Raw genomic sequence first — 27,362 nt, forward strand, 5'->3', positions numbered from 1 at the left:
AGAAGTAATTCTTGTACTATTGATTTATTGGCTGACTCAATTAGTTACAATGCTACCCTATTTATACAATATTTTCCTCCCATACATTCTCACAGTTCCTATTCCCCTTAGTATGATAGCACTTCCCACTTCTTGAGATCATGCTTCTCCTCAAGAATCAATGTGAAAAGGTTCCATGAATAAAAGAAAAATCTTCTATGCAAGCATCTTGAATGCTATGGTGGAGCTGCACTTGAATGCCAGGATTTAATTGGCAGGAAGCATTTTATCTGAATAAGATTTCCTTTCCAATTGGAATGTTGGTGTGCAGGAAGGTTCTGCACATACTTTCTTACAATCAGCCATCGTACATTCTCCCTCCAATGACAGAATTTCAATTTCATTTTGTTTCTTTGCCATTTCTTGTACTCATCCTTTTTAAGAAGAACAATCTCATAGGAACCCCACTCCAAATCATAGCTATGAAGCCCAAAATCAACCTTAATTACCATCGAGTCATCTAGGTTATGCCACGTGTTTGGAGAGGACCATATGTAGCAAAAGTAATGCCTCTAAATGCGTAAAACTTGGCCAGTTTTTGGCTCCTAATAAGGACTTGAAACAATATGTGCCTGTTTTTCTTTTGAATTCAGCAACTTAGATGACGTCCCATCTACTGTGTCACGACTGAAAGTCATCACAGTTGCAAGTGCTCCTCATCTAAGATCAACATCTGCATATCAAACTTTCTGCATTGGAATCTAAAACTGGCTCTTCTGCTATGTCTGCAACAGTAATAGGCACTTGCTCTTCTATTTGGGAAATGAAATAGCAGCTATTGTAGCATTTTCCATTTCCCTTGGTATTGATCCTTCCAATTTCCCCATTTTCTCTTGGAATGATATCTCCAACTTCTCCCATTTTTTATCCTGCCTTTCCTTGAATCTTTTAAATGCTCTCTCAATAATTTCGCAAATGCCCTGTTCCAAATCCAGCTGCTTTTTTTGCCAAAGATTGTTCTTCCATAATCAGAAAAAACAGAGTTTCAGAGCTAGAAATGGAAAGAATTAGGTAAAAATTGGGCAAGAAAGGAAAAGAATCGGAAGAAATAGAGAGATAGAGTTTCAGAGAAATCAAGACTGAGAAAGAAAATTGTTATTTGATTAGTTTTCAGATCTGGAAATTGAAAAATTAGGAGAAGAGAGAGTTAAGAGGCTCGACACAGAAGATTATGAGTGGAAAATGCTAGGGTTTTGGAACCCTAACAGAGAGAACAGAGGAAATTAGAGGAAGAAGAAGAAGAAAGGGACTGAGAAAGAATAGAATTGAAGAAAGAAGAGGGAGATTGTCGAGAAAGAAGAAGAAAGAGGGAGAAGAGGAGAGTGAGAGAATTAGCAAGAGAAGTAATTCTTGTATTATTGAATTCTTGGCGGACTCAATTAGTTACAATGCTACCCTATTTGTACAATATTGTCCTCCCATACATTCTCACAGTTCCTATTCCCCTTGTTATCATAACAAATAGGTATTTTTTCTGTATATATTAAAATCCTTTATTAAATTATTTTGAAAATTCAAAGCTTTTAGCCTTGACAAACAAAAGCAGTTTGTTGTTTTGGAGCTTAAAATACTCAAATGGTCTGATGGTGGGATATTGTCTAGGTCATAGTAGGATCTTGGTCCGTACAGAGAACTTGATCAACTACTGGTGAGGATGTTGACTTGTGTGGGTATGTTGCCTTAACTTAGAGGGGAATTCGTAACTATTTTTTTTTCCTAAAGAAGCTACTTATGTAATAAATGTATTTAAAACGAATTCTAGTTTTGAAATTGATATTACCACATCTATTAAAGGACATGTCATTTCTTGTAGTCCATTTATAAAGCTGGATTTTGCTGGCAGACTTATAGCAGATCCGATACAAAACTTTTATGTAATTACTTTTGTCTTTGTTTTCCATTTAATTTTGGCTCTCAGTTATTCTAGTTCCACTGCTAATGTTGTGGGGCTACTATGGTGTTTCATGTGTATCCTGTTGAATTGATTACTTTTGTGGCTCAGTTCATTCATGCTGCACTGCTTATGTTGTGGGGCTACAGCATTGTCATGTATATGCTGTTGAACTGACTTATGGTACATTTCTTTTAGGTGGTAATCGGATATGCAGCGCTTCCATTATCTACACATGCTCAGTATGTAAATGGCTTTATATTTGGTCTTCTTTTCCTTTTAGAATTGGCAGTGCCAAGAATGCAATGCTTATGTGCTGTTTGCTTTTATGTTCTGTTACGTGGATTACATTGCTGGGTTATCAGATGCTTTCCTGGTTCAAACCTTGAGCAAGTTGAATTGTGCAAACTACAATCTACTATTAATAATAATATAACAGATTATTTGTCAATTAATAAACCAAAGAGGTAACAGTTGAAATGAATTGACAACTCATGATTGATGAGAATTAACGATTTAAGGTAAATTGATTTGAAATTAATTTTAGGTTGTTTTTAATTTATCATTAATTAATTGATTACTATTCTGGTCAAACAATTTTGGATACTAAAGGTGAAACACTTAAACTAAAGGCATCCATTTTTTTGTTAGAAAACATTAGCTTTCAAAATATACCATAGTTAATTAATGTGTAATTAAATGTCCTAACTAATCAAACACTTATATAGGAGAGTTCTAAATAGCAAAATCGATGATATTATAATTCTAATAGTTCACTACTCCTGCTCATTCTTCAATTCTCTATTTATGGTATTTAACCATAAATTATGTTCTTCATAATATCTGACAATAATAACGAATAGGATAATAATGCAATCTGATGCGGATAAGTAAATTGGAAATCAAGGAGGCTAAGGAGCTGATTTACTTGCTACAGGAAAAATTGGCAATTGTAAAAGAAACTGGAGCTTAGTGCCCTGGCCTCCCACTTGCTAGTAAATTTATTTATTTGTGGATATGTGCATCCGAAGGATTTTTTTTTTTTTAATTTTTGGCTTCAAAAGGCAATGGTTGTAGTTTGCCATTGGGAATTTGGGATACATTATTAATTTTCTTCTTTTGCCTTTTCAACATGTATTTTTTATTGCCCTCAAAAACAATGTCTTTTTATTGCTTCCCATTGATGGGAATTGCCATTGTTAGGTTTATTTCATAAGTGTTGGAGAATTTTACAATTGGTTTCTTATGTAGGAGTATAAAAAAGCATCCTTTGACCAACATCATATTAGTGTTTTTGCTAAATTTCAAAATGAGTAGGAGATGTTCATTGCTTTTATATTGTAGGTAAATTATCAAGAGCAATTTAAATCTTTTGTGCAACACTCTGGTTATACAACTTGTTTTATTTATGTGGCAGGATTTTCTGTTTGTTAGTATGTTATTCTTTCTTCTTTCCTCTTTAATAAGTATTCTTCTCGTATCTATCTGTCCATCTCTCTCTCTCTCTCTCTCTCTCTCTCTCTCTCTAATTTTGCACAGAAACTAGTGGTTTGACTGTTGACCCAGATTCTTGTTTCCCCAGATTCATTGTCTGATTCTCTCAAAATTTCATTGAACTGTTAACGTGAAGACAAATACAATAACACAATCTGGCAGCATTATATTTTACAAAGGGTTAAATTTTGACTTATTAGTAATTTAGTATACATACTTGAAAAAAGTAGTCCAAGTGTGCTCGTCTAAGATCATTGTTTGAGGAGCTTTCATTGCAGCCTCTTTTGATCAGCATCTCTTTTTGAAAATAGGGAATCCAAAGAAAGACTTTGAATTCCTTTGATGGGTTCCTGTACTGCAGGATTCAATCTGTCTGAGTTGAAATTATATACTTATATAATGGTTTTGCATAATGTGTTTTAGTTGATGATGTGTTATTTTGATGTTAAAATTTTTCCTTGGACTGATAAACTTTTTCAAATTACCAGATGTTTCAGTCAGTTTTGTTTGTAAGTACCATTATTGGCTAGGTCTAAGAGGTACAATGGTTCAAAATGTATTCAGGTTGAGATCTGAAATTTCCTTACCAATCATGAGAGAGCTGGTTCCACATTATCTCCAGGATATTGGCAAGGTATGTTTAGATGAAAATATTTGATTTTTAATTAGATACTAATTAGTTCTAGTTTCACCTTGTAATTGTTCTTATTTGTTCAATTCTTTTTTTTTTCCTCCAAATCTTCTTGAACCTGATTTTATGATTACCAGGAGGAACTTCTTTATTTTCTTCATATATTCTCAAATAATGGTCATATTAACATTCCAGCTTTCCACATCCATTATTTATTTATGCTCTTGTAGTGATAAGTGGTCTGTGTCTTAACCCCCAACTCCACACATACACACCACACATAATAGGCATTCATATGCAATATTTAGGTCCTTGTAGTTTGTGGGAATTATCTGCATCTTTACATGAAGTATATCTTGATATTAATTTTAACTGATGATTTGATATTTTTTGGTTTTGTTCCTGGTCATGACCGTTGCTTCTTATTTTTGGTAGGAGAGGCTGGATTATTTGGAAGATGGGAAGAATGTCTTTAGATTGCGCATGAAACTTTGTTCATCATTGTACCCTATAAATGAGCGCATTAGAGATTTTTTCCTTGAATATGATAGGCACACTCTTCGAACAAGTCCGCCTTGGGGTTCAGAACTCCTGGAGGTACTGTTCTAATTTATGTATTATGTCAAATTGTCAACACTGTTTAGGCATCCTTGTTTATATTCGTAACATGTTTTCCAACATACTCCACCTAATTCTGTAAAATCTATACAACATTCATCACTGCATTATTGAAGATTCTTCGATTCATTTTGGTAACACATCTGTATTTTGCAAAGTTGGAATTCAAGGCCAAAAGGTGTATTTTTTTTTGTAGCTAAAGGGCATACAGAAGGTGTAAGATAGTCTAAGCCTGAACACTTGGACAGACCTTAATCTCTCCTCTACTAGGATAAAGACTCATTGGTTGCCTCTTCACTGATTGACCCTAAGAGTTCAACCAAAACTTTAGCTGTAGTTTTGGTAAAATGAAATTTCTACCTTTCCAATAAGTCTCACAGGTGCTGGTATGGACCTAACTAAGCCACCAAGTATGCATCATTTAGAAAATGACAGATATTTTAATAAATCGAAAGATCTTTAGCCAAAAAGAGTAGTTCAGATTTTTATGTTGTAATCCTTTATAGGGAGGCTCCTTTATTTTGCATCCTAGTCCTGGTTTAACCGTTTAAGGAAAATTCATATCTCCTTGAAAGCCAAAGTTGCAAGTGGTGTTTACAGTTCTTTTAATGGTGTAGCTGCTGTATAAATGAGGTAGAGGGTTCATTTTAATATCATACTGATCACTTGCAGGCCATTAACAGTTTGAAGAATGTTGATTCCACTGCCTTGCTTCAGTTTCTTCACCCAATTTTAAACATGCTTCTCCATCTTATAGGCAGCGGTGGAGAAACTCTACAGGTACTCCAATCTGTCTTTTAAGGGGGTTTTTCCATTAATAGTTCTTATTATTGATTTGAAGTCAATAGTTTATATATGTTCAATTATATTTTAAAGCATTGCCTTGGTCCCTTTGCTTGGGCATTGTTAAATTTGAACTAGAAATCCTTAATTTTATTCATTTATAATACACATACATATACAACTCAAATCCCTAAATAAGAAAGAATAAAACCCTAACATTATGCTAACCAATATAGGAATATAGACACATTTACTTTCTATTCTATAACACTCTCCCTCAAGTTGAAGCATAGAATCTCATTAACTAGCACAAATAGCACAACCAATAGCTCACAATGCGGCACAAACCCAAGAGCTTGATAACAGTGAAAAAAGTACCCAAAACCATTCTCAGAATGCTGCAACAAGTGCAGCAACACTTAGGTTCAATGACAACCACAAGAAACTACCGAACGGATTTGAAATAGAAGCAAACACATATAGCAGTAATTAGAGGGTGTTTGGCTTAGCTTATAAAAATTAGCTTATAAGCACCTAGTACTTTTAAGCTAATTTTATAAGCTAATTTGAGCTTATAAGCATTTAAAATTTTAAATAGTTACTTATTTGGTTAAAATGTTTATTTATGAGTGATTGGTAAGCAATTTGATGTGTTTGGTAAAAAATAGTTTATAAACACTTCTATTATTAAAATAACTAAAAATGATATTAAATGAGATACGTGGTGAAATTTTAAAAATTAATGAAGAGAACATAGTAATATACTTAGTTAAACTAGCTTATAAATATCAAAATGAATGCTATTCCTCCCAGCTTATATATATATATATATATATATATATATATATATATATTAGCTTATAAGCCTGAAAAATGTTATAAACAAGTGGTTGAGTTTATTTTTATAGCTTATAAGCTGGTCTAAGACCAACACCCTATAAAGCATAGGGCTGCAACACTCCAAGTTCCAAAGCAAGAATGCACAATTGCTTGCAAGTAACAGTACCATACCAGATTCAGAAACACTTACAAAAAGGCACCAACACAAAGCAACTTATAGGGTTGCACTTCCCTCGCCAAACTCCAAAAGCGATGCCGAAAAGGATACACCAACTCAAAGCTACTCATAGGGTTGCACTTTCCTCTCCAAAGGCAATATTGGCAAGGTAAATGATGAAACAGTTGGTGGTTCTTTATCCAATAGCTCATAGGATACCCAAATCTTAGTCTCAATAGTCATAATAATAAACTTTGCAGAGTCAAGTAATCTAAACACCACGAATTTGTATGACAAAAGCTTCAACCAAGTCAAACACAAATAAAAAACCAGAAGAACACCTAAGCCAGCAACAAAAGAACCAAACAAATCCGAGAGTTCAAAGTGTTCTCAAACACAAACGTGGTGTATAGAACCAAACCAGGCAAGAGATCTCCTCAATCAGCAACAAACGGCCTTTATTTGAAACCATGGATAGGAATATTTCTAAGAGATTGAGGGTATTTCAGATCTGTTGTGACCTATTTTTGAGTTGTTGAATTCACTACAGCAGCTGATTTGAGGAGATTTTGGAACTTTCTTTCGTGTTGTGGGCCTGTTAGAGATACATCATTATTTACAAGCAAATCTAGAATTGTGGGTGTAACGGACGTTACGACCATTAAGTAATGGTAATGGCCATTATTTACCGTTATATAATGGTAACGGCCTGCTGCAATCACATGAAATCAGTGTTATTTTGCTTCTCTTTTCTTTGTTTGCGTATTCTTCTCATAACGGCCTCCTTAATTTTTTTCATTCATAACACGATCACGCACGCGCGCGCGCGCACACACTTGCACACACATACTACTCAAATCCCTTAAAAGAATAAAACCCTAATATTATGTTAACCAATGTGGGGAGATATGAATATGTATACTTCCTATTTTATAACAGGCATCTCTGGGCTACTTACTGTGTACTGTTGTTTTATTCATTATTTCATCCTCTTTCTTTCAGGTTGCAGCCTTCAGAGCTATGGTCAATATCTTAACTAGGTGTGCTTCTCACCTACAGTCATTAGTTTTGCATGGGCCATTTTTTGTGGTTTTCAGTTGTTGCAACAACCTGTTTTTCTGTTTTAAAACACCAAGTAAATAAATAAATAAATTTATACGAGTTTCTTTGACAATTGGACAGCAAAAACTAAAAGTCAAATAGGCTCTTGATTATGTAGTCCATATAAATCAATGCATGAAGGACTTTAGGCGCTAAATCTATAATTCAAAATTCACTTTCTATACTGGTTAGATGAATCTAGTTTGGAACGCCAGGGATTTGGTCATTTGCAGGAAACAGTTTTCCATTTTCTGTTTTCAGTTATTTTCTGTTTCCAGTTTTCATTTTCTCTTGTGAAATTACAAAATGCATTCATTTTGTTTGCTGTTCTGTCTCCAACTTTTATTGCTTAATATTTTGTAGTATTAATGAATTGAAAATCTATGTTGTAGAAATAACATTTCATCATACAAATGTTTAGGGTTAATTACTAGGGATGTAAGTGAATCAAGCTACTTGGACTTGGCTTGCAAAATATACAAATTATACTCTGCTATAATCAAGTCGAGCTAGAACTTGAGCAACATGTTGAGCCAAATTCAAGTATAACAATAGTCAACTCACAACTTTAGTGGTTTGTGAGCCTAATCTGGTAGGTAGTTTTTACATAATTTTAAATATATATTATACTATATTGTAGAAAGAGATGATTCTCATTGATTTCAATTAATCTGTACATGGTATTTATATACAATTGATTCCTATAATTGTATTATACTAATTAGGAAGAAATCCTAAATAGGAATACAGAATACAAAATATACACAGAAATAATATAATGATTGACTTTCCATAACACTCCCCCTCAAGTTGGAGCATAGATGTTAATCATGCCCAACTTGTTACAAATGTAGTCAATCCTAGCTCCATTCAGAGCTTTTGTGAAAATATCTCCTAACTGCTCTCCAGTTTTGATATGTCCTGTTGAGATGATCTGTTGTTGAATCTTTTCACGAATAAAGTGACAATCAATCTCAATATGTTTGGTCCGCTCATGAAATACCGGATTAGAAGCAATATGGAGAGCAGCTTGATTATCACACCACAATTTCGCAGGCAGGGGGGTCTTAAAACCTGTCTCATCTAGTAATTGAAATATCCACATTACCTCACATACTGATTGTGCCATGGCTCTGTATTCGGATTCAGCACTAGATCGAGAAACTACACTCTGCTTCTTGCTTTTCCAAGACACCAAATTTCCTCCAACAAAAACGCAATATCCAGTAGTTGACCTCCTATCAACCTTAGATCCAGCCCAGTCGGCATCTGAAAAACATTCAACATTCAAATGCCCATGATTACCATATAACAAACCTCTTCCTGGAGCTCCCTTCAGATAGCACAAGATTTGTCCCAAGGCTTCCCAATGAGCAACAGTTGGGGAAGACATAAACTGACTTACCACACTAACGGCATAAGCAATGTCAGGACGAGTGACAGTAAGGTAGTTCAATTTTCCTACCAATCTCCTGTATCTCTCTGGATCTTCAAACAACTCACTATCCCCTGCTAACAGTTGTAAATTTGGAGTCATTGGTGCACTACAAGGCTTAGCACCTAATTTTCCTGTCTCTGTCAATAGATCGAGACTGGGTTTGGAGGAAGGTTTTAAGAGATGAAATACCTACAGAGTCACTCCCAGTGATGATAATGTCATCCACATAGACTACCAGGAGAATTAGACCAGCCTCAGATTGCTTATAAAATACTGAGTGATCACACTTACTCTTTTGCATACCAAATTTCTGTATTGCTTCACTGAATCTCCCAAACCAGGCCCTAGGACTTTGTTTCAAGCCATAAAGAGACTTCCGAAGCCTACAAACTTTACCCAACTCCCCCTGAGCAACAAACCCAGGTGGTTGCTCCATATACACCTCTTCCTGAAGATCACCATGAAGGAAATCATTCTTGATATCCAATTGGTGCAGGGGCCAATCATATGTAGCTGCTAAAGAGATAAACAAGCGAACAGAAGTAAGTTTAGCTACAGGAGAAAAAGTGTCAGAGTAATCAACCCCATATGTCTGAGCATATCATTTTGCTACAAGGCGTGCTTTTAACCTAGCCACAGAACCATCAGGATTTACCTTTACTGTAAATACCCATTTACAACCAATAGCTTTCTTACCAGTGGGCAAAGGCAGTTTCCATGTACCATTAGCATCTAAAGCCTCCATTTCCTCTTTCATAGCAAAGACACCGAGGATGAGACAAAGGCCTCTCACCAACAGATTAGGGATAGGAACAGAGTCTAAAGAAGTAACAAAACACCGAGAACAAGAAGACAATTGATTATAAGAAACAAAAGAAGAGATATGGTAAGTACATGAACGTTTACCTTTACGAAGAGTAATGGGTAAATCTAGATCAGAATCATGATCAGTATGAGGTACAGGATCTCCCAACGAAGTAGCTGGTGGAGGATCTCGAGTCGAATCTCAATCTCCTGGAATAAACATGAATAACGGGAGGCCGAGTAGGTCTAGAGATAGAAGAAACAGGCTGTGAGAGAGGACTAGACATTGGTTGGACAGTATATATTAAGATATCATCCTCCTCCCCTTGACTCTCATACACAGATGATTGAGAAAAAAATGGAGTGGACTCAAAATGTGACATCTGCAGAAACAAGATAACGATTAAGAGTAGGAGAGAAACAGCGGTACCCTTTTTGAATCCGGGAGTACCCAAGGAAGACACATTTGAGAGACTTTGGATCCAATTTAGTAACCTGCGGACGAACATCACGTACAAAACAAGTACAACAAAAAATACGGGGTTCAACAGGAAACAAATATTTTGTAAGGAACAAAGCAGTATAAGGAATATCTCCATTAAGGACAGAAGACGGCATACGATTGATAAAAAAACATGCCGTAGAAACTGCATCCGCCCAAAAGTGTTTAGGAACTTTCATCTGAAAAAGAAGAGCACGAGATACCTCAGGAAGATGCCGATTTTTTCTTTCGGCCATGCCATTTTGGGATGGGGTATCCACACAGGAAAACTGATGAAGAATGCCATTTTGTGTCATGTAAGACTGAAATTGTGCTGAAAAATATTCTTTAGCATTGTCACTTCTTAATATGTGCACAGAAATATTAAATTGAGTTTTGATTTCATTACAAAAGGCACAAAAGATAGAAAACAACTCAGAACGATTCTTCATTAAATATAACCAGGTAACACGAGAGTAATCATCAACAAAAGTAACAAAATAACGAAATCCAGTTTTAGAAGTAACAGAACAAGGACCCCAAACATCAGAATGAACTAACTCAAAAGGGGATGAAGCCCGTTTATTGACTCTAGACACAGAAGGCAAACGATGATGTTTTGCAAACTGACACGACTCACATTCTAGTCTTGATAAAGATCAAATCGAGGACACAACTTCTTCATGGTAGACAAAGAAGGATGATCCAATCTACAATGAGCTTCAAGAGGTGTTACGGTACTGGAGCAAACAAGTGACCGCGGTATATGATTTTCCAGAATGTAGAGACCACCTGACTCACGTCCTCTACCAATAATCTGTTTCGTCGTAAGATCCTGAAACAAACACTGATCAGAAAAAAAAGAAATAGAACAATTTAAGGTACGAGTAAGTTTACTAACAGAAAGTAGATTAAAAGAGAAATTTGGTAGATACAAAACAGATGACAAAGAAATTGACGGTCATTCGCGATTCAGAACCCATGACACAAGAAGTAGAACCATTAGCTAAAGTAATGAGAGGAAGTGGGATTAGGTAAGCGGATAGAAGACTAGAATTATCTGTCATGTGATGCATTGCACGTAATCAATAATCCATTTGGATGAGGAAGACACAAGGCATGTAGTGGATTTACCTGACTCAGCAATCGCAGTGATAGGGGAACTGGTAGGCTTTAGAGATGCCTGATACTGGGAAAACTGTGCAAAATCCTCTGCAGATACCAAAACGGTTTTCTCAGAGGAAGATACTGTAGAATCCTCTGCTGCCATATTTGCCATCTGTGATCGCTGATTTTTCCTCTGAAGTTGCGGACAATTATATTTTTTATGGCCAGGCTCATGACAATAATAACAAATGACTCCTCTTGAGTCCTGATTAGAACTAGCCTCCCCATTACGCTGATTACTACATTGCTGTAATTCCTCCTCTACTTCCTCTTCTATTGCCCTGTTGTCCATTTGGATTACGGCTAATAAGAGCACTACTGGCATGCTGTGAAGATTGGGTACTCTCTGTACGAAGGACCCGTGTGAATGTTTCATGCAAAGAGGAAATCTCGAATCGAAAGAATTCGAGATTTAGCGATCTCATACTCGAAGGAAGGCCTGCAAGAAAACTCATATGATCGATTGCTCCGTTGGGCTCTTGAACTTTCACATCGTAACTAAAAGGCAACAATACATTAAGTTCCTCATATACCCGTTTAAAATCCATAAAATAAGCCGTGAGAGACTTATTCTCTTTCTCGACCAGTAGAATGCCTTACAAACATCATAAATACGGAGATATTCCCTTTACGAATACGTAAAATCTAAGTAATCCATCAATTCCTTAACAAATTCACAGTGATTAATTAAACTAATTACCTCACTGTGAATCGAGTTTCGAAGCTGCAAAAACAACCGAGCATCCTCCCTTAGCCAAGTTTGTTGTGTATCATCAGTAGGTGGATCTTTAGTAAGGTGATCATCCTTATCAATGCTACGCAAATAGACCCTAACAGTCTTACTCCACCTGTAATTCGAACCATTAAGTTTGTGTTCCGTGATCTTAGTCATCATCGGAATCACATCAGAAATAACATTCTTATTGTCTGCCATTTGTTGAGACAAAGAAAACTAACCGAAACGCTGATACCGAAATAGGATCTGAGAGCCAAACCTCAGAAGCCCTTTAATGGTGTACTGGATCAGGGAACAGCACACAGTGGTGGAATGAGGAGATTGAGGCGACGCTGGCAATGTTGATCGGAGTCGAAACGGCCGGTCGGCGGCCAAGGTCTCTCCTGAGCTGGGTGGTGAGAACAAATAGGCACCCTAGATGGCCTGCTCTGATACCATGTAGAAAGAGATGATTTTCATTGATTTCAATTAATCTGTACATGGGTATTTATATACAATTGATTCCTATAATTGTGTTATACTAATTAGGAAGAAATCCTAAATAAGAAATCCTAAATAGGAATACAGAATACAAAATATACACATAAATAATATAATAATTGACTTTCCATAACATATATAAATATTAACATAAAAATTTATGAAGTCTAGTTTGAGCTTGAGCTCATTTGAGTTTATAAGAGCTTTAATTCTATGATAATAAATAAATTTACATAAATTTTTTGTAATAATCAAGTTAAGTATATCTTGAACTCAAGTAGCTATCACAATCCAGAAGCAATGATTGCAGAAAATTATTTTATTGATTGAAAACTTATTAATAAGCAGCACAATCATAGGTATTTATAGATTGAAATTAATACTAAACCGTAAAGACATTGGACTTATAAACTAGTCAACGTAATTGCTAGGAATGTAAATGAGTCAAGCTACTTGGCCTTGGCTTTCAAGATATACAAATTATACTTAGCAATAATCAAGTCGAGCTAGAACTTGAGCAACATGTTGAGCCAAGTTCAAGTATAATAATAGTCAACTGTAGTGGTTTGTGAGCCTAATCTGGTAGGTAGTTTTTATATAATTTAAAATAGATGTTATACTATATAAATATTAAGATAATAATTTATGAAGTCAAGTTTGAGCTTGAGCTCATTTGAGTTTATTAGAGCTTTAATTCGATAATAATAAATAAATTTACATAAATTTTTAGTAATAATCAAGTTAGTATATTTTGAACTCAAGTAGCCATCACACAATCCAGAAGCAACAATTGTAGGAAATTATTTTATTGATTGAAAACCTAATAACAATCATAGGTATTTATAGATTGAACAACTCAACTCAACTCAACTCAACTAAGCCTTTATCCCAAAAATTTGGGGTCGGCTATATGGATTCGCTTTTTCCACTCTAAACGATTTTGGGTTAAATCTTCAGAAATGTGTAATGCTTCTAAGTCATGCTGTACTACTCTCCTCCAAGTCAATTTAGGTCTACCCCTTTTTTTCTTTCTATCCTCTAGCCTAATGTGCTCTACTTGTCTAACTGGAGCCTCCGTATGTCTACGCTTCACATGACCAAACCACCTCAATCTCCCTTCTCTCAACTTATCTTCAATTGGCACCACTCCTACCTTTTCTCTAATACTTTCATTACGGACTTTATCTAGTCTAGTATGGCCACTCATCCACCTTAACATTCTCATCTCTGCAACTCTTATCTTAGATGCGTAGGACTCTTTCAGTGCCCAACACTCACTACCATATAGCATAGCCGGTCGTATGGCTGTACGGTAAAATTTTCCTTTTAATTTATTGGGAATCTTACGATCACATAAAACTCCCGTGGCACGTCTCCACTTCAACCATTCGGCTTTAATCCTATGACTAACATCCTCCTCACATCCCCCATCTACTTTAAGGACTGAGCCTAGATATTTAAAGTGATTACTTTGGGACAGTGCCACTCCATTCAAACTAACTCCTTCCCTATCACCAGTTTGGCCTTCACTGAACTTGCAATGCATGTAATCTGTCTTCGTTCTACTTAACTTAAAACCCTTTGACTCTAGAGTACTTCTCCAAAGTTCTAGCTTCCTATTGACTCCTTCTCGTGTCTCATCTATCAGAACAATATCATTCGCAAACATCATGCACCAAGGAATACTCTCTTGTATATGTTTCGTCAGTTCATCTAAAACTAATGTAAAAAGGTAAGGGCTTATGGCTGATCCTTGGTGTAATCCAATTGAGATCGGAAAATCTCTTGTGTCCCCTCCCACTGTGCGCACAATAGTAGTTGCTCCTTCATACATATCTTTCAATACTTGTATATACCTAATAGATACCCTCTTTTGTTCTAACGCATTCCATAAGACCTCTCTTGGAACTAGTCATCGTCGTCTAAGGATTTGGACTCTTAGAAGGCGTTTGGTTTCTGGAATTCAACATTATCGTCTGGAATCACTTTCCTAGAAAAGTAGGTTTCCAGCAAAGTATTTATAGGAATGTAACATTATCATGTTTGGTTACAGTTTCAATTTTTCATTGGAATGTACAATTAACGGGTTTGGTTAAGTTACGGAAAAGTAAAGGTCAAGTGAAGTTGATGACCACAATATCCCTACTATAAATATATTTTATTTAAATAATCTATGTCCACATTATAAATATCTAACTACATATTAATGCAATGAAATTGTCATAACTCACATAAACATGAAATATAAATATTATTCAAAAAGGTGCTTAACAAATATAACAAAATAATTAATTGTTTAATAGATGGTCTAATTTAAAAATTGAAATTTAAAAAATTCAAAAAATAATGTACTTCCATGTACAGGAATGTAGGGTGGGGCCTGCATCTTTGGGAATTTAACTTTCCCAATAATGGAAGATTTCCATACAAATCAAATACAAGAATTTAACAATCCCGAGTCACCTTTTTGAGTGATTCCAGAAACCAAATGCCCGTTAAAGAAGACTGAAGGAAATGTTTATCCTAAACCATTTAGGACTCTAATAAAGACTCCTAATTAAAAATAGACTCCTAAAGACATGCGAAAGCTTTTCCAGCACAACAAATTATGAATTGAACCATTCTTCGTAAAATTTTTAGTTTTATTTTTTTGTTTAAAAGAATATCAAAACATGACTATTGGGACCAAATTAAGTTCCCAACTACACTTCTATCTTCAAAGAGAAGCTAAATAGATCCTTTGCCACATCTAGACCTTTGATTCTTTAAGTTTTATTTTTCTTTAAATCTTTCACATTTTAAACAAATAAAGGTTTGATATATTTGTGAGAAGTTTGCTATTTTTGAAGGCTCCAGAGGGTTTTCTAAAATGGAAATTTGAGCTTTTGGCAGGAGAAGAAAAGGCCGAAAATTTAAGGTGCCTTGCAATTTGTGCAATAATTTGCAGTATTTGTTTGGCATCTTTCAGAATCTAAATCTAGCTCTAGTTGCTATTTAGATTTTTTTTTTAATCATTATAGCTTTAGCATAAAGGGAATTTCGAGGAGTAATGGTTAGTTGAAATTCAACAAGATTGGTGGCCATTATTTTATTCTTGTATTTTTCTTAGATTTGAATTTTTTTTCCTTGATCAAGGGTGTCTTATCCTTCATTTTGTAATTCTCTTGCTCCTTGATAAATTCTTTTTATCCAACAATGAATGAATGAGTAAAAATCAAACACCACACCCACTAGCACAAATCCAAAATGAGAAAACATTTCGATTTAGGTATTCCTAATCGAGAAAGAAAATGATTTTGATTCTTACCTCTAAAGCTCAAAGTCTTTGATATGAAATACCTTTTTGTTGAATTTTGCAATTTGTTGTTGTCTTATTGTATTGGATTGGAATGTCAACATAATCAATTTTTTTTTTTTTTTTTTTTTTTTTTTTTTCTGTTGAGTTGCCATCTCTTTAATGTCAAAATGTTTGAGAAGGCTCTAAATAATAGCAATTTGTACCTTTCTTGGAGGGCACTTCTTTTTTTTTTTTTTTTTTGGTGGGGCGGGAAGGGGGGTGGGGGGGTGGTGTTGGATTTGTTAAGTTCACTGCATTTGTTTTATAGCTATAGATGTTAAGGCATTTTGGATTATCACTTAAGTATGTGGAAGCTTGTTTTGTAGGGTGCAGCAGGAATCAGTTGATGATGCTGAACGAAATCGTTTTCTTGTTAACTACGTTGATTATGCTTTTGACGACTTTGGAGGTCGTCAACCTCCAGTTTATCCTGGTTTGTCCACTGTGTGGGGAAGCTTGGCTCGTAGTAAGGTGTGTGTCATTCCAACATTCATAATTGTTTGTCATGTCAAAAGAACAAGTTTTGGCAAAATACTTGCTCAAACTTGCCACAGTCAACTGCCATCCCTTTGGAATTCATGGCACCCTTTATCATCTTGATGGCTCAGGTTTCATTTCTTGTTTGAACACATAAAAGTATTTTTGTTTTATGTGTGGTGTGGTCATTACATAATATGTCTAAGGACTGAAATTGTTATGTCATCATTATTTCATGTGTTTATGTTTTTCTTTAAACCACCACTGCACCCAAAAGAAAAGCCCCTTATCATTTCTTTTCAATCTCTTCTTTGCAAAGTTTTCAAGTCAGACTAATTTGCAGGCCAAAGGCTACCGAGTTGGGCCAGTATATGATGATGTTTTGGCAATGGCTTGGTTTTTTCTTGAGCTAATTGTGAAGTCAATGGCATTGGAGCAAACTCGCCTTTTCTATCATAGTCTTCCGCTAGGTAATTAAATGTAATGAAACTTACATTCAGCATTTCACTGAAATGTTTTAGCTTAGAAACATAGTTACTAACATTTTTTGGGACATAATATTTAGCTATTTTTTTAACTTTGTTTACTTTTGTGCTATAGGTGAAGATGTTCCACCAATGCAATTAAAAGAAGGTGTTTTCAGATGCATAATGCAATTGTATGATTGCCTTCTAACAGAAGTGCATGAGCGTTGTAAGAAGGGTTCAAGTTTGGCAAAACGCTTGAATAGTAGTTTGGCCTTCTTTTGTTATGATCTTTTGTCTATCATTGAACCTCGGCAAGTTTTTGAATTGGTATGCTTTCTGTTTAATTAATTATACCATGCACATTTATTTTGTTTCACTGTTCTTTTGCACCAACAATTGTAGTGTGTGAGAAGAATTTATTGGAAGAAAAGAAGAAAGTATCATTTCATTAAGGTAGATGAGGATTCCTCTTTTGTCAATCCAAAAAAGGACAAAATAGAAACAAAGTCTTGTACAATATTGCTCTCTTGTTATAATAAATCGTATTCTTTAATGAACCATCAACAATGTTGAGAAGATGACATTTAAAGAACGAAAGACATAATGCCCATGACATGCTGAAGAAGAGGGCATGTTTAGAGGTAGTTTTTTTCTGGAATAGTTTTCTAAGAAAACTAGAAAACAGAGTTTCGTATTCGCATGTGTCAATTTTCCAAATAGAAAAGTTTTCCAATTTTTCAAAATTTAGTTATGATTTGGAAAACAGTTTTAAGTATTTTTCACTATCTTTCTTTATAATGAAAGCCCAGTTTTCCAAATGGGAAACTAGGACCTTTTTATAATCAAAAGTATATTATAACTTTTCTGTAACTAAAATTGAATAATTTTTAAGGAAAATATTTATTTACAATAATAAAAAATTAATCACAAGATTATAAAATAAATGAATGACACATATTAAAAAATTTTAAAAGTAAAATAAGTTTCTACATCATGATTTTTTTTTAATTATGAAAAACATGATTTTTTTTTTAATTTCTTGAATTAGAAAATTATTTTCTATAAAATAAGTGGATAACACATATTAAAAAGTTTAAAAAGTAAAATAAGTTTCTAAATATATTTTATAATGATTTATTTTTCAAATTATGAAAGATATGAATAATTTTTTTTAATCTTTTGAATTAGAATTTTTTTTTTTTTATTATGGATAGGTGAATGCGTTTTCCATGTTGTCCCTTGTTTTCCATGGAAAATGAAAACTAGAGTTTTCCTAGAAAATAGAAAATGGAAGACAGAACTGTTTTCTACAAGTAAACAAGCCCTAAAGGTTTTTAAAAAAGCTTAAACGTGGCAGTGTAAAGAAGCAAGACAATATATTCTATCCAAATTAGCACATCAAAGCAATTTGTGCATCCTCTATTCACCAAATATGCCAGAAAGCTTTTAAAAAACTAATAGTAGTATAAAAGGCAGAAGAATTTGGTTATAAATGTCACAATTACATGTTAATGATATGCATTATTTTTAGGATATAGTGTGATCATTAACCTTTTCCATTTGAGAGTATAACATTAAACCTCACCCCCTTCTTTCATGTGAGGATATACAATCTCATTTCTGATGAAAACCACCTCAGTGATGTGCCTACTGTCAACATTGTCATGTTTGGAACTGTTCCGTGATTTCTTTGTCCCTAAATGGGCTATAAAGAACCAAAAAATCCTTTATGTCCAGCTTTTTAGCTTCTTTGTCTTTCGCTTGCATTTTTGTTTGATTCTATAGTTCACCTTGTCACTTAGTCTCTTCAATCCGTTGCAGGTGTCCTTGTACTTAGACAAATTTTCTGGGGTATGTCAATCGGTTCTCCACGAATGTAAGCTAACCTTTCTTCAAATTGTGTGTGATCATGATCTTTTTGTGGAAATGCCTGGGAGAGACCCTTCAGATCGGTAATTTACCAATCAAATCCTTTCATCTTCTTCTCTGCTAAAATATGCTCAACTGTTTCTCATTTATATTATGATTGTTTTCCACCTCATCTAATTACTTTATTTATTGTTCTAATTAGAAGACCAAAACTTTTTTTTTTTGGGATGATATGCAACATAACTGTATAGAACGAGTAACAAATGAGTTCCTAGAGTAGGTTAATCGCTTAATGTCCAAATGTGCAACCATTCAGCCCTGCTTGGGTTATTCCTATTTTAAAAAGCACACGCTGTTTATTTAGTTGTTCTCTTGTTTCCTTTAGGATTTATATTAGTTTAGATTGAGAATTTAGAGAAATAAAGAAGAAAGAAAGGAGATTTTGAGGAAAAATTAGCTTTGATTAATCCTCTCAAGCTATGATTGTATGCATATATAATTAGAGTCCCTTTTAGGGAAGAATTACACAATTTTAGTAATCAAGAGATTCCTTGATTATGGTGATTTAGATCAATCTGTACATTCCTATTCTATCAGTCTCCCTCAGGCTGGATCGTACTTATTGTATATTCCTAGCTTATTACAAATATACTCAATTCTAGGTCCTCGGAGAGATTTAGTGACAATGTCTACTAACTTGTCATTTGAACTGACAAAATTAGTTGCAATACATCCAAACTTGATCTTATGTCTAATAAAATGACAATCTATCTCCATGTGCTTTGTCCTCTCATGAAACACAGGATTAGAAGTGATATATAGTGTAGCTTGATTGTCACAAATCAGCTTCATTTGTCCATCATCTCTACATTTTAATTTTTTTAGAAGCTGTTTTAACCATATGAGCTTGCATGTAGCCAAAGCCATAATTCTATACTCTGTTTCTGCACTTGACTTGGTCACCACATCTTGTTTCTTACTTTTTCAGGATATTAGATTCACTCCAATTAGAATGCAATACCTCGACGTTGATCTTCTATTTAAAGATCCTGCCCAGTTTGCATTAGAATACCCTACAATTTGTGAATGTTCCGTCTTCAACTCTTCATATAATAGACCCTGTCCCAAGGCTCCTTTAATATACCTGAGAATCTTAATTATCGCATTCTAGTGACTATCACAAGGAGGTTGTAGGAACTGGCTAGCCACACTTACTACAAAAGAGATATCTGGTCAAGTGATTGTGAGATTATGTCACTTTCCAACAACTCTTCGATACTGACCAAGATCTTTCAATGGCTCCCCCTATCCAAGAACAAGCTTAACATTTGGGTTCATGGGAATATCAATAGGTTTACAGTCTAGCATGCCAATTTCCTTCAACACATCTATTGCATATTTTCTTTGTGAAACAACAATGCCACTGCTAGATTGAGCTACCTCAATGCCTAGAAAATATTTCAGCTTTCCCAGATCTTTGGTTTAGAAATGGCTGGTCAAGTGCTATTTGAGTCGGCAATGCCTTCATGATCATTGCCTGTTGTGACAATATCATCAACATAAACTATTAAATAAATACACTTGCCATGAGAATAATGTCGATAGAAAATTGAATGGTCTGATTCACTTCAATGCATCACAAATTGTTGAACAACAGTACTAAATCGATCAAACCATCCTTTCGGGGATTGTTTCAAACCATAAAGAGATCGGCCGACATACTAATCCAGACTTTCCCTGAGCAACAAATCTTGGTGGTTGCTCTATGTATACTTATTCAGCAAGTTTGCCATGTAAGAATGCATTTTTAATGTTCAACTGATGAAGAGGCTAATGAAACATGGCTGCAATAGAGATAAGAAGATGAACATAAGAAATCTTCACTACATGAGAAAAAAAAATCGCCATAATAAAGGCCAAATATCTGAGTATTGCATTGTTAACTAGTCAAACTTTGAGATGATCAATTTTCCCATCCTGTCCTACATTAATTGTAAACACCGAATGACATCCAACTGTAGTTTTGCCATTTGGGAAGGAAACTATCTCCCAAGTACCATTATGGAGTTGGGAATTTAAATATTAACAGAAACAAGAACAATCGATTCTCAAATAAAGCAAGTCTTTTGCATAACTTTCAATTAAAAAAAAATTCAATATAGCAATCAAGCTATTCAACCAGAAGATAAACAACCATAAAATGGTTTCTAGTACTCCTAAGGAAATACTAGCCTAGCAGTAGGCCATTACAAATAAGACAATAATTTTCTCCCTCCCTTCTCTTTGCATTATTCTCTTTTTATACTTTCATTCTCACACATGCATTCCTTTTGTGTAACAACCTCTAACTCAACCTCTAGCTTACCGTCTAGCATATTCTTTCTTCTAGAATATGTAGCTCTGTAGCCATTCCTTTAGCATTTCCTTTAATCTTCCTTCTAAGAGTATACTCTTAGTGGCCCAGGTCCATTACAGCCCACCTGCAATTTTGAGTCCATATCACATTATCATGAAGGGTAATCATTTCCTCGATCATAGCTTGTTGCCAACTATCATGAGACATTGCTTTTGCCAGAGTCTTAGGTATTGGGACAGTGGATAAATTGGTAACAAAAGCATGGTATGAAGGTGACAAATGATGATAAGTCAAGAAATTATAAATGGGATGAGGATTGCGAGAGGTCGAGTACATTTTCGAAGGGCAATAGGAAGGGCAACATCATTTGTTAAGGGCTCGATCGGTATAAGAGATGGTGTTGGAGTCGGCAATACGTCACTGGAAGTAGTGTGTGGACCTGTATCATAAGAAGAAACATCAATTGGGTTAGTAGGCAGAGGATTTGATTGAGGTCATCTTGAGTAAACCTGAAGTGGAGGAGAGGACTTTGGTTAGGAAGAATGGGAATATGAAGAGTTGTGGAAACAGAAGTTTGGTTAACGGTATTTAGTGAAAAATATGGAGAAGTCTTGAAAAAGGTTACATCTGCTGAAACTAAATATTTATTGTAGTTACATCATAGCATTTGTAGCCTTTTTGAAGATGAGAGTACCCTAGGAAAACACATTTTAAAGATTTTGGTTGAAGTTTGTCTTTTCTTGAGGTAAGATTGTGAACAAAACTGGTGTAACCAAATACAAACAACAAAAGAGGAAGAGGATTTTGATCTGGATAGAGAACCGAATGAGGATTTTGATGCTACAAAACAAAAGAAGGCATACGATTAATGAAATAGCAAGCAGTAAGGACAACATTCCCCCAAAATAAAGAGGTACATGATGATGAAGTATGAGCGATTTCAAATAGATGTCTATTTTTACGCTTAGTTACTCTATTTTGTTGATGACTATGAGTGCAAGAAGATTGATGAATGATACCCTGAGCATAAAGGTTTGAAAAGAAAGAAAGAAATATTTCATGCGTTATCACTACGCAACACTTTAATAGAAATACCAAATTGAGTACGTATCTTAGCATAAAATTTTTAGAGATAGAAAATAACTCGAAATTATTCTTCATTAAAAATAACCAAATGCAAGAGAATAGTCATTAGTGAAGGTGACAAAATAATGAAAACTCAAAGTTGAACTGACTCGACTTGGATTCTATATATCTGAATGAACAATGTCAAATATGGATGCGACCTGATTATTAATTCTTTTTGGAAAAGAAGAACGAGTTTGTTTTGCCAAGTTGACAAGAATCACAATTTAAAGAGGATAAGTGGGAAAGATAATGAATAAGTTTCTGAAGTTTGGAGATATTTGGGTGATCTAGACGATTGTGAAGATGATCAGGACTGGCATCAAAAGTAAAGGCAACTGGAGACTTTGAGCTATAGAGATGATACAGTCCTTGTGACTCACGGCCTACACCAATCACTTTACCCGTACCTCTGTCCAGCACAAAAACAGTATCAACAGAAGAAGTTACAAAATAGTTTAGTTGTTTAGTTAATTTGCTAATGGATGTCAAATTATATGGACATTCAAATGCAAATAAAATTGAATTTAATGGTAAAAAAGTGGATAAATTTCAATTGTTAAATTTCAATAACTATCCCTGAACTTATATGTTGTAACATTACAATCCTTAAACTTTAAAATATAACATAAAACCCTCTAAACTTTCAATTTTTGTATAGTAAAATCCCTCTAACTTTCAATTACTGATTTTTCAGTTGAAAACTGATGTGAACAGCTCCCACATGGCTCTTAGTCAACATTTTTCTCTCATCTCTTATTCAAATTATAAAATTATGCTCTATGCACCTAAAAAATCATTCTGTTTACAGTGAGAAAAATGATTCAATTTACACATAACTTGAGAGAGAAGAGAAATGTTGATTAAGCTCCACGCTAGAACTGTTCAGGTCAGCATCTAACTGAAAAACAGACAATTAGAGGTTAGATTTATCCGTGCAAAAATATGAAAGTTGAAGGGGTTTTATGTTACATTTTTAAGTTGAAGGGCTATAATGTTATACTAGATAAGTTCAGGGACGGTTATCAAAATTTATCCGTAAAATATCAAAATTTATCCGTAAAAAAGTAGATGGTAAGCCTTATCTATTCCTTTAACTACAGTTTTTGATCCATTAGCTAGGTAACATTATCAAAGTTTGAAGAAGAATTAAGAATAGAGAAAAGAGTTTGATTATTGGAAATGTGATTTGAGGCACCAGAATAAAAAATCCATGATTTATTAGATGAAGACTGTGTTAAATGAACAAATGTATTACCAGGTTGGACGGCAGTAGATGATGACAATGTCTGCTGTTTTGTTGCCTGGTACTATAGATACTTATCGGAAGTAGCCCCTGTCAGATTGATAGAATACAGGGAAGTAGTTCCTTTTTAAGCTTTTTTTTTTTTTAAATAGCTCTTTTTTTTGTATATTTCATAAACATCTATAGAAGTAAAGTTTAAAAGGCACAAGTACAGTAGATCTTCAAAAGTGCCAAAGACCCAAGAGACGAGATGCTTGATCTTAGAAGACCCAAAGGCAAGGAGCCACTTGGATAGAGTCATTTGGCTCTGGCAAATTTGAGGAAGAAACTTCCAGTAAGAAAGGATGCCGGAAAATTAGTCTCGCACTGGCCCGTGTATGGTGGTAGAACAACTGTGGTGGCGCGTCGCAACTGACGGCTCGTCGCAACTGACGGCTAGGATTTCGGTGCCGAAATTCTAGGTTCTGACTTGCCGGCAGTCATGGAATTGATCTAGACTGTGGTGTAGTCCACCTCCCTGTGGTAGATGGTGAACTAAGAACGGTTTGTTTATATATATATATATAAGGACATAAAGGAAAAATAGCACAACAGAAGAAAAAATTAGGCTTTTTTAGGTTCTAATACCAATAGAATTTAGAGAAATAGAGGAGAAGAAAGAAAGGAGATTTTGGGGAAATAATAGCTTGAATAATCCTCTCTTGCTATGACTGTATGTATATACAATTAGAGTCCCTTTTAGGGAAGAATTAAATAATTTCAGTAATCAAGGGATTCCTTGATTATAGGGATTTACATCAATTTGTACATTTCTTTTCTAGGGATTCCTTGATTATAGGGATTTACATCAATCAGTACATTCCTATTCAAACATAGACAATCACTAGTTAGTTAATAAAGACTGGTAGATTGTTATATGAATATGCAACATTAAGACTTAAGACGTATATTTTCAGCTAAAAAGTGAGGCATAGTTTCTATGGAATCTTTTTGCATTTTTTTTTTTTGTTCTTTTGAAAGGCATAGATTAATGCTGAACTTTCAGGCTTGCTAACCCACTGTACAAGTAACTCATGTTCAATTTAGTTGATTTCCGCAGTTAAAGCTTCTCTATTTTACTATTTTGTTAGTAGGTTGCTATCTAATAGTGTCCAATCCAAAAGCTTAAACTTGTAGATGGAGATGGCTATGAATAGACAAATCATGCATATGGTGGAGGGCACAACTAGGAAAAGAAAAGACAGATTACATGTGGACACTGAGAGAATACTTGTCTCAAAAAACAATCACATTAACCTAGCAATGTATGAGGTGGACAAACGTTCCTAGATGCACTTACGTGAAATATAAATGAGTTTGTGTTTGAAGAATAATAGAAAGAAACTGATAGTTATGCATAGAGAGAACTGACAATAATTTTAAGTTTCAAAAAATACATTTTAACATGACTCTCCCTGGTAATGATTTTTTTTTTTGAAGAAGTACCATGTTAGATATGCATTTATAGGCAAGGCCTATGTGAGACGTGGGCCACAAGATAAAGAAGTCAATAGCAACAAGGATGGCAACAACTAATTTACAAGTGTTCCTTAGTAGTCTTCTTATTTTATTGAAAGTTCATGATTGTAAGATCATATTTGGGAAGATAACTATATTATGGAATCTCTATTTAAAGAGAGCATTTTTTTTTATGAATAAAACTAGAGTAGAATTATTTTCAAAATTATCACGTGGTTTCAGAGCTCCCTCAAACGAGCTCTACTCCAAGACACAATAGGTTCCTCACGCAACGGCGGAAATACCAATAAGGGGAACTTACTCCATTCTTAAGAGGATTTCCCTGTTCAATGGCTTGTGACGTGATCTTGCTCGAGGGCCCATAACATCTTGGTATTAGAGCCAAGCGTCGTGGGTGATTCAAGTTGGCATTGCAAATTCAAATCTTTCATGCAAGAATGGAATATTTTTAAGAGTTCGGGTAAGTGACCAGGCCAAGAATGGGACGGAGGGTGTGGAAGCAACAACCATGTTAATATTCTACAACGTACGAAAGAGAGATCCAAAGGGCGCCAAGGAGCCTTAGTAGTACCCGAATATACAAAATTAGATTTTCCTTCATTGGCTCTGAGGACCCTTTGGGGTAGCTCAATCAATGCGAGCAATATTTCTACAACTAAGGGATCATGGAGGTAAATAAGGTGGAACTAGTAGTGTTCCACATGTTGGGGGAAGCCCAATTATGGTTCTATAGGCTTGAGCAAAAGGAGCCTATATTAACATGGAATACCTTAAAAAATTGCTGCAATTTGAGCCCTGCGCCACCTCTATGAGGGAATCTGTTGGGAGAACTGGTGAATTTGAAACAAACTGGCACAGTGGAGGAATATGAACCATAGTTACCAAATTCACCTTCTCCCTTTAGGTTCCATGACCCTTATTGTGCGTTCCAAATATGGGGCATTTGCATCTCAAAACATTGTAGGATGTGATCCGAGTTGTCAAATTTGGCGATACCATTCACTTGGTACAAAATCAATGCAAGAGTAAAGTCACGACACAAAATCGAAAGGGAAAGTGAACGGAACAAGAAGATACTAAGGATTTGAACTTTGGAGAATTATAACTCAATTGTTTCCATTTTCTTCTCAGCAATAAGGCTTAGTTGGTACGCTTATTTAATTTACGAAACATGAATCAAACTTATTTGGCATGTGAATTTTATTTATTTAGTTCGTTGAGTTTGTTTGCGTAAATTGTACATCTAATATGTTAATTCAATTTATTAAGTTATTTTCTTTTTTTTTTTTCATGATGTTTATATTTCACAATTTTATTTTGGTACGAATATATTTTCACAACGTTAATACTATATAGAAGGGTCCTAAAAATATTTTCAACTTTGGATATAAAGCTAATAAATGAGACAAATGTGCACATAATCCATCCAACCATAAAAAGATCAAGGATAAATTATGAAATAACCTTTGGGATTGGGAAAAAAACTGCAGTTTAGTTCTATTTTGAAAATGAAACAATTTGGTCACTCAAGTCTAGTCAAGAAATTCAATCTCCAAATACAAGCAAAAAAAAATTCAATTGGCTTATTCAAAATTTCAAATAGAACAAAAACTGAAGTAAAACATTCAATCAAGAACATTCAAAGCAGAATGAAAATTGAATTAAACCATTCAATTAGAACAAACATGAAGCAAAACAAAATTGGTGGGCCCTAGACAAAACATTCAATAAAGACAAGCTTGTTCAAGATTCAATAACCAGAAGAAGAAGAAGAAGAAGAAGAAGAAGAAGAGAATCCATAATGAGGAATTGTAACAATGGAGACGTTACATAAAAAAAAAGCTTCCAAGTTTTGAGCTCAAGTTATTGGCAATCATAGGGTGAGTGAAGACTACCTTTGAGCTTGTTGTGACTCTAGGATTCAATTGGTATAGGCAATTTTGCTTGAAAATCTTCGGAAAAGGAGATCAACGAAGGAATGACTGAAGCTTTTAGGCTTCAATTCCCTCAAACACTTGATCGGTTGGGCATGTGAGTAGCACCAATGTGCTTGAGGTGCTTTTGGGATGGTGCTCATCAATGTAGCATTGGGTTTGCAAAAAGTTTAAAAGGGAAGAGGGTGGTTGGATTGGGTTGAGAGGGGAGAGGAAAGAGAGAGGAGGGAGGGGGGGGGGGGTAAGGAATGCTGTTTTTAGGAATTTTTTTTTCTTATTTGATTTTAGTTAATTTTAGATTGACTAATAGTAATTTTATACTAAATTGGATGAAGGTATGATCATAGTTATTAAAGGTTTGCCTCAAGCTCAC

General features: G+C 34.8%; 1 protein-coding gene across 4 annotated transcripts in view; it reads left to right on the forward strand.

Annotated features, from left to right (window-relative positions):
• Nucleotides 1–27,362, forward strand: part of LOC110652057 (guanine nucleotide exchange factor SPIKE 1) — a 51,173-nt gene that overhangs the window by 12,817 nt on the left and 10,994 nt on the right. For all 4 annotated transcript variants that reach the window (XM_058140675.1, XM_058140678.1, XM_058140677.1 and 1 more), the window contains 9 exons: nt 2,129–2,172; nt 3,989–4,058; nt 4,491–4,652; nt 5,346–5,453; nt 7,456–7,493; nt 16,324–16,468; nt 16,818–16,944; nt 17,075–17,268; nt 18,763–18,893. In XM_058140675.1, coding sequence (XP_057996658.1) covers nt 2,129–2,172; nt 3,989–4,058; nt 4,491–4,652; nt 5,346–5,453; nt 7,456–7,493; nt 16,324–16,468; nt 16,818–16,944; nt 17,075–17,268; nt 18,763–18,893 — 1,019 coding nt within the window. The remainder of the gene's footprint in view (nt 1–2,128; nt 2,173–3,988; nt 4,059–4,490; nt 4,653–5,345; nt 5,454–7,455; nt 7,494–16,323; nt 16,469–16,817; nt 16,945–17,074; nt 17,269–18,762; nt 18,894–27,362) is intronic.

Source organism: Hevea brasiliensis, chromosome 18 (genome assembly GCF_030052815.1).
Source record: "Hevea brasiliensis isolate MT/VB/25A 57/8 chromosome 18, ASM3005281v1, whole genome shotgun sequence".
NCBI classification, from domain to species: domain Eukaryota; kingdom Viridiplantae; phylum Streptophyta; class Magnoliopsida; order Malpighiales; family Euphorbiaceae; genus Hevea; species Hevea brasiliensis.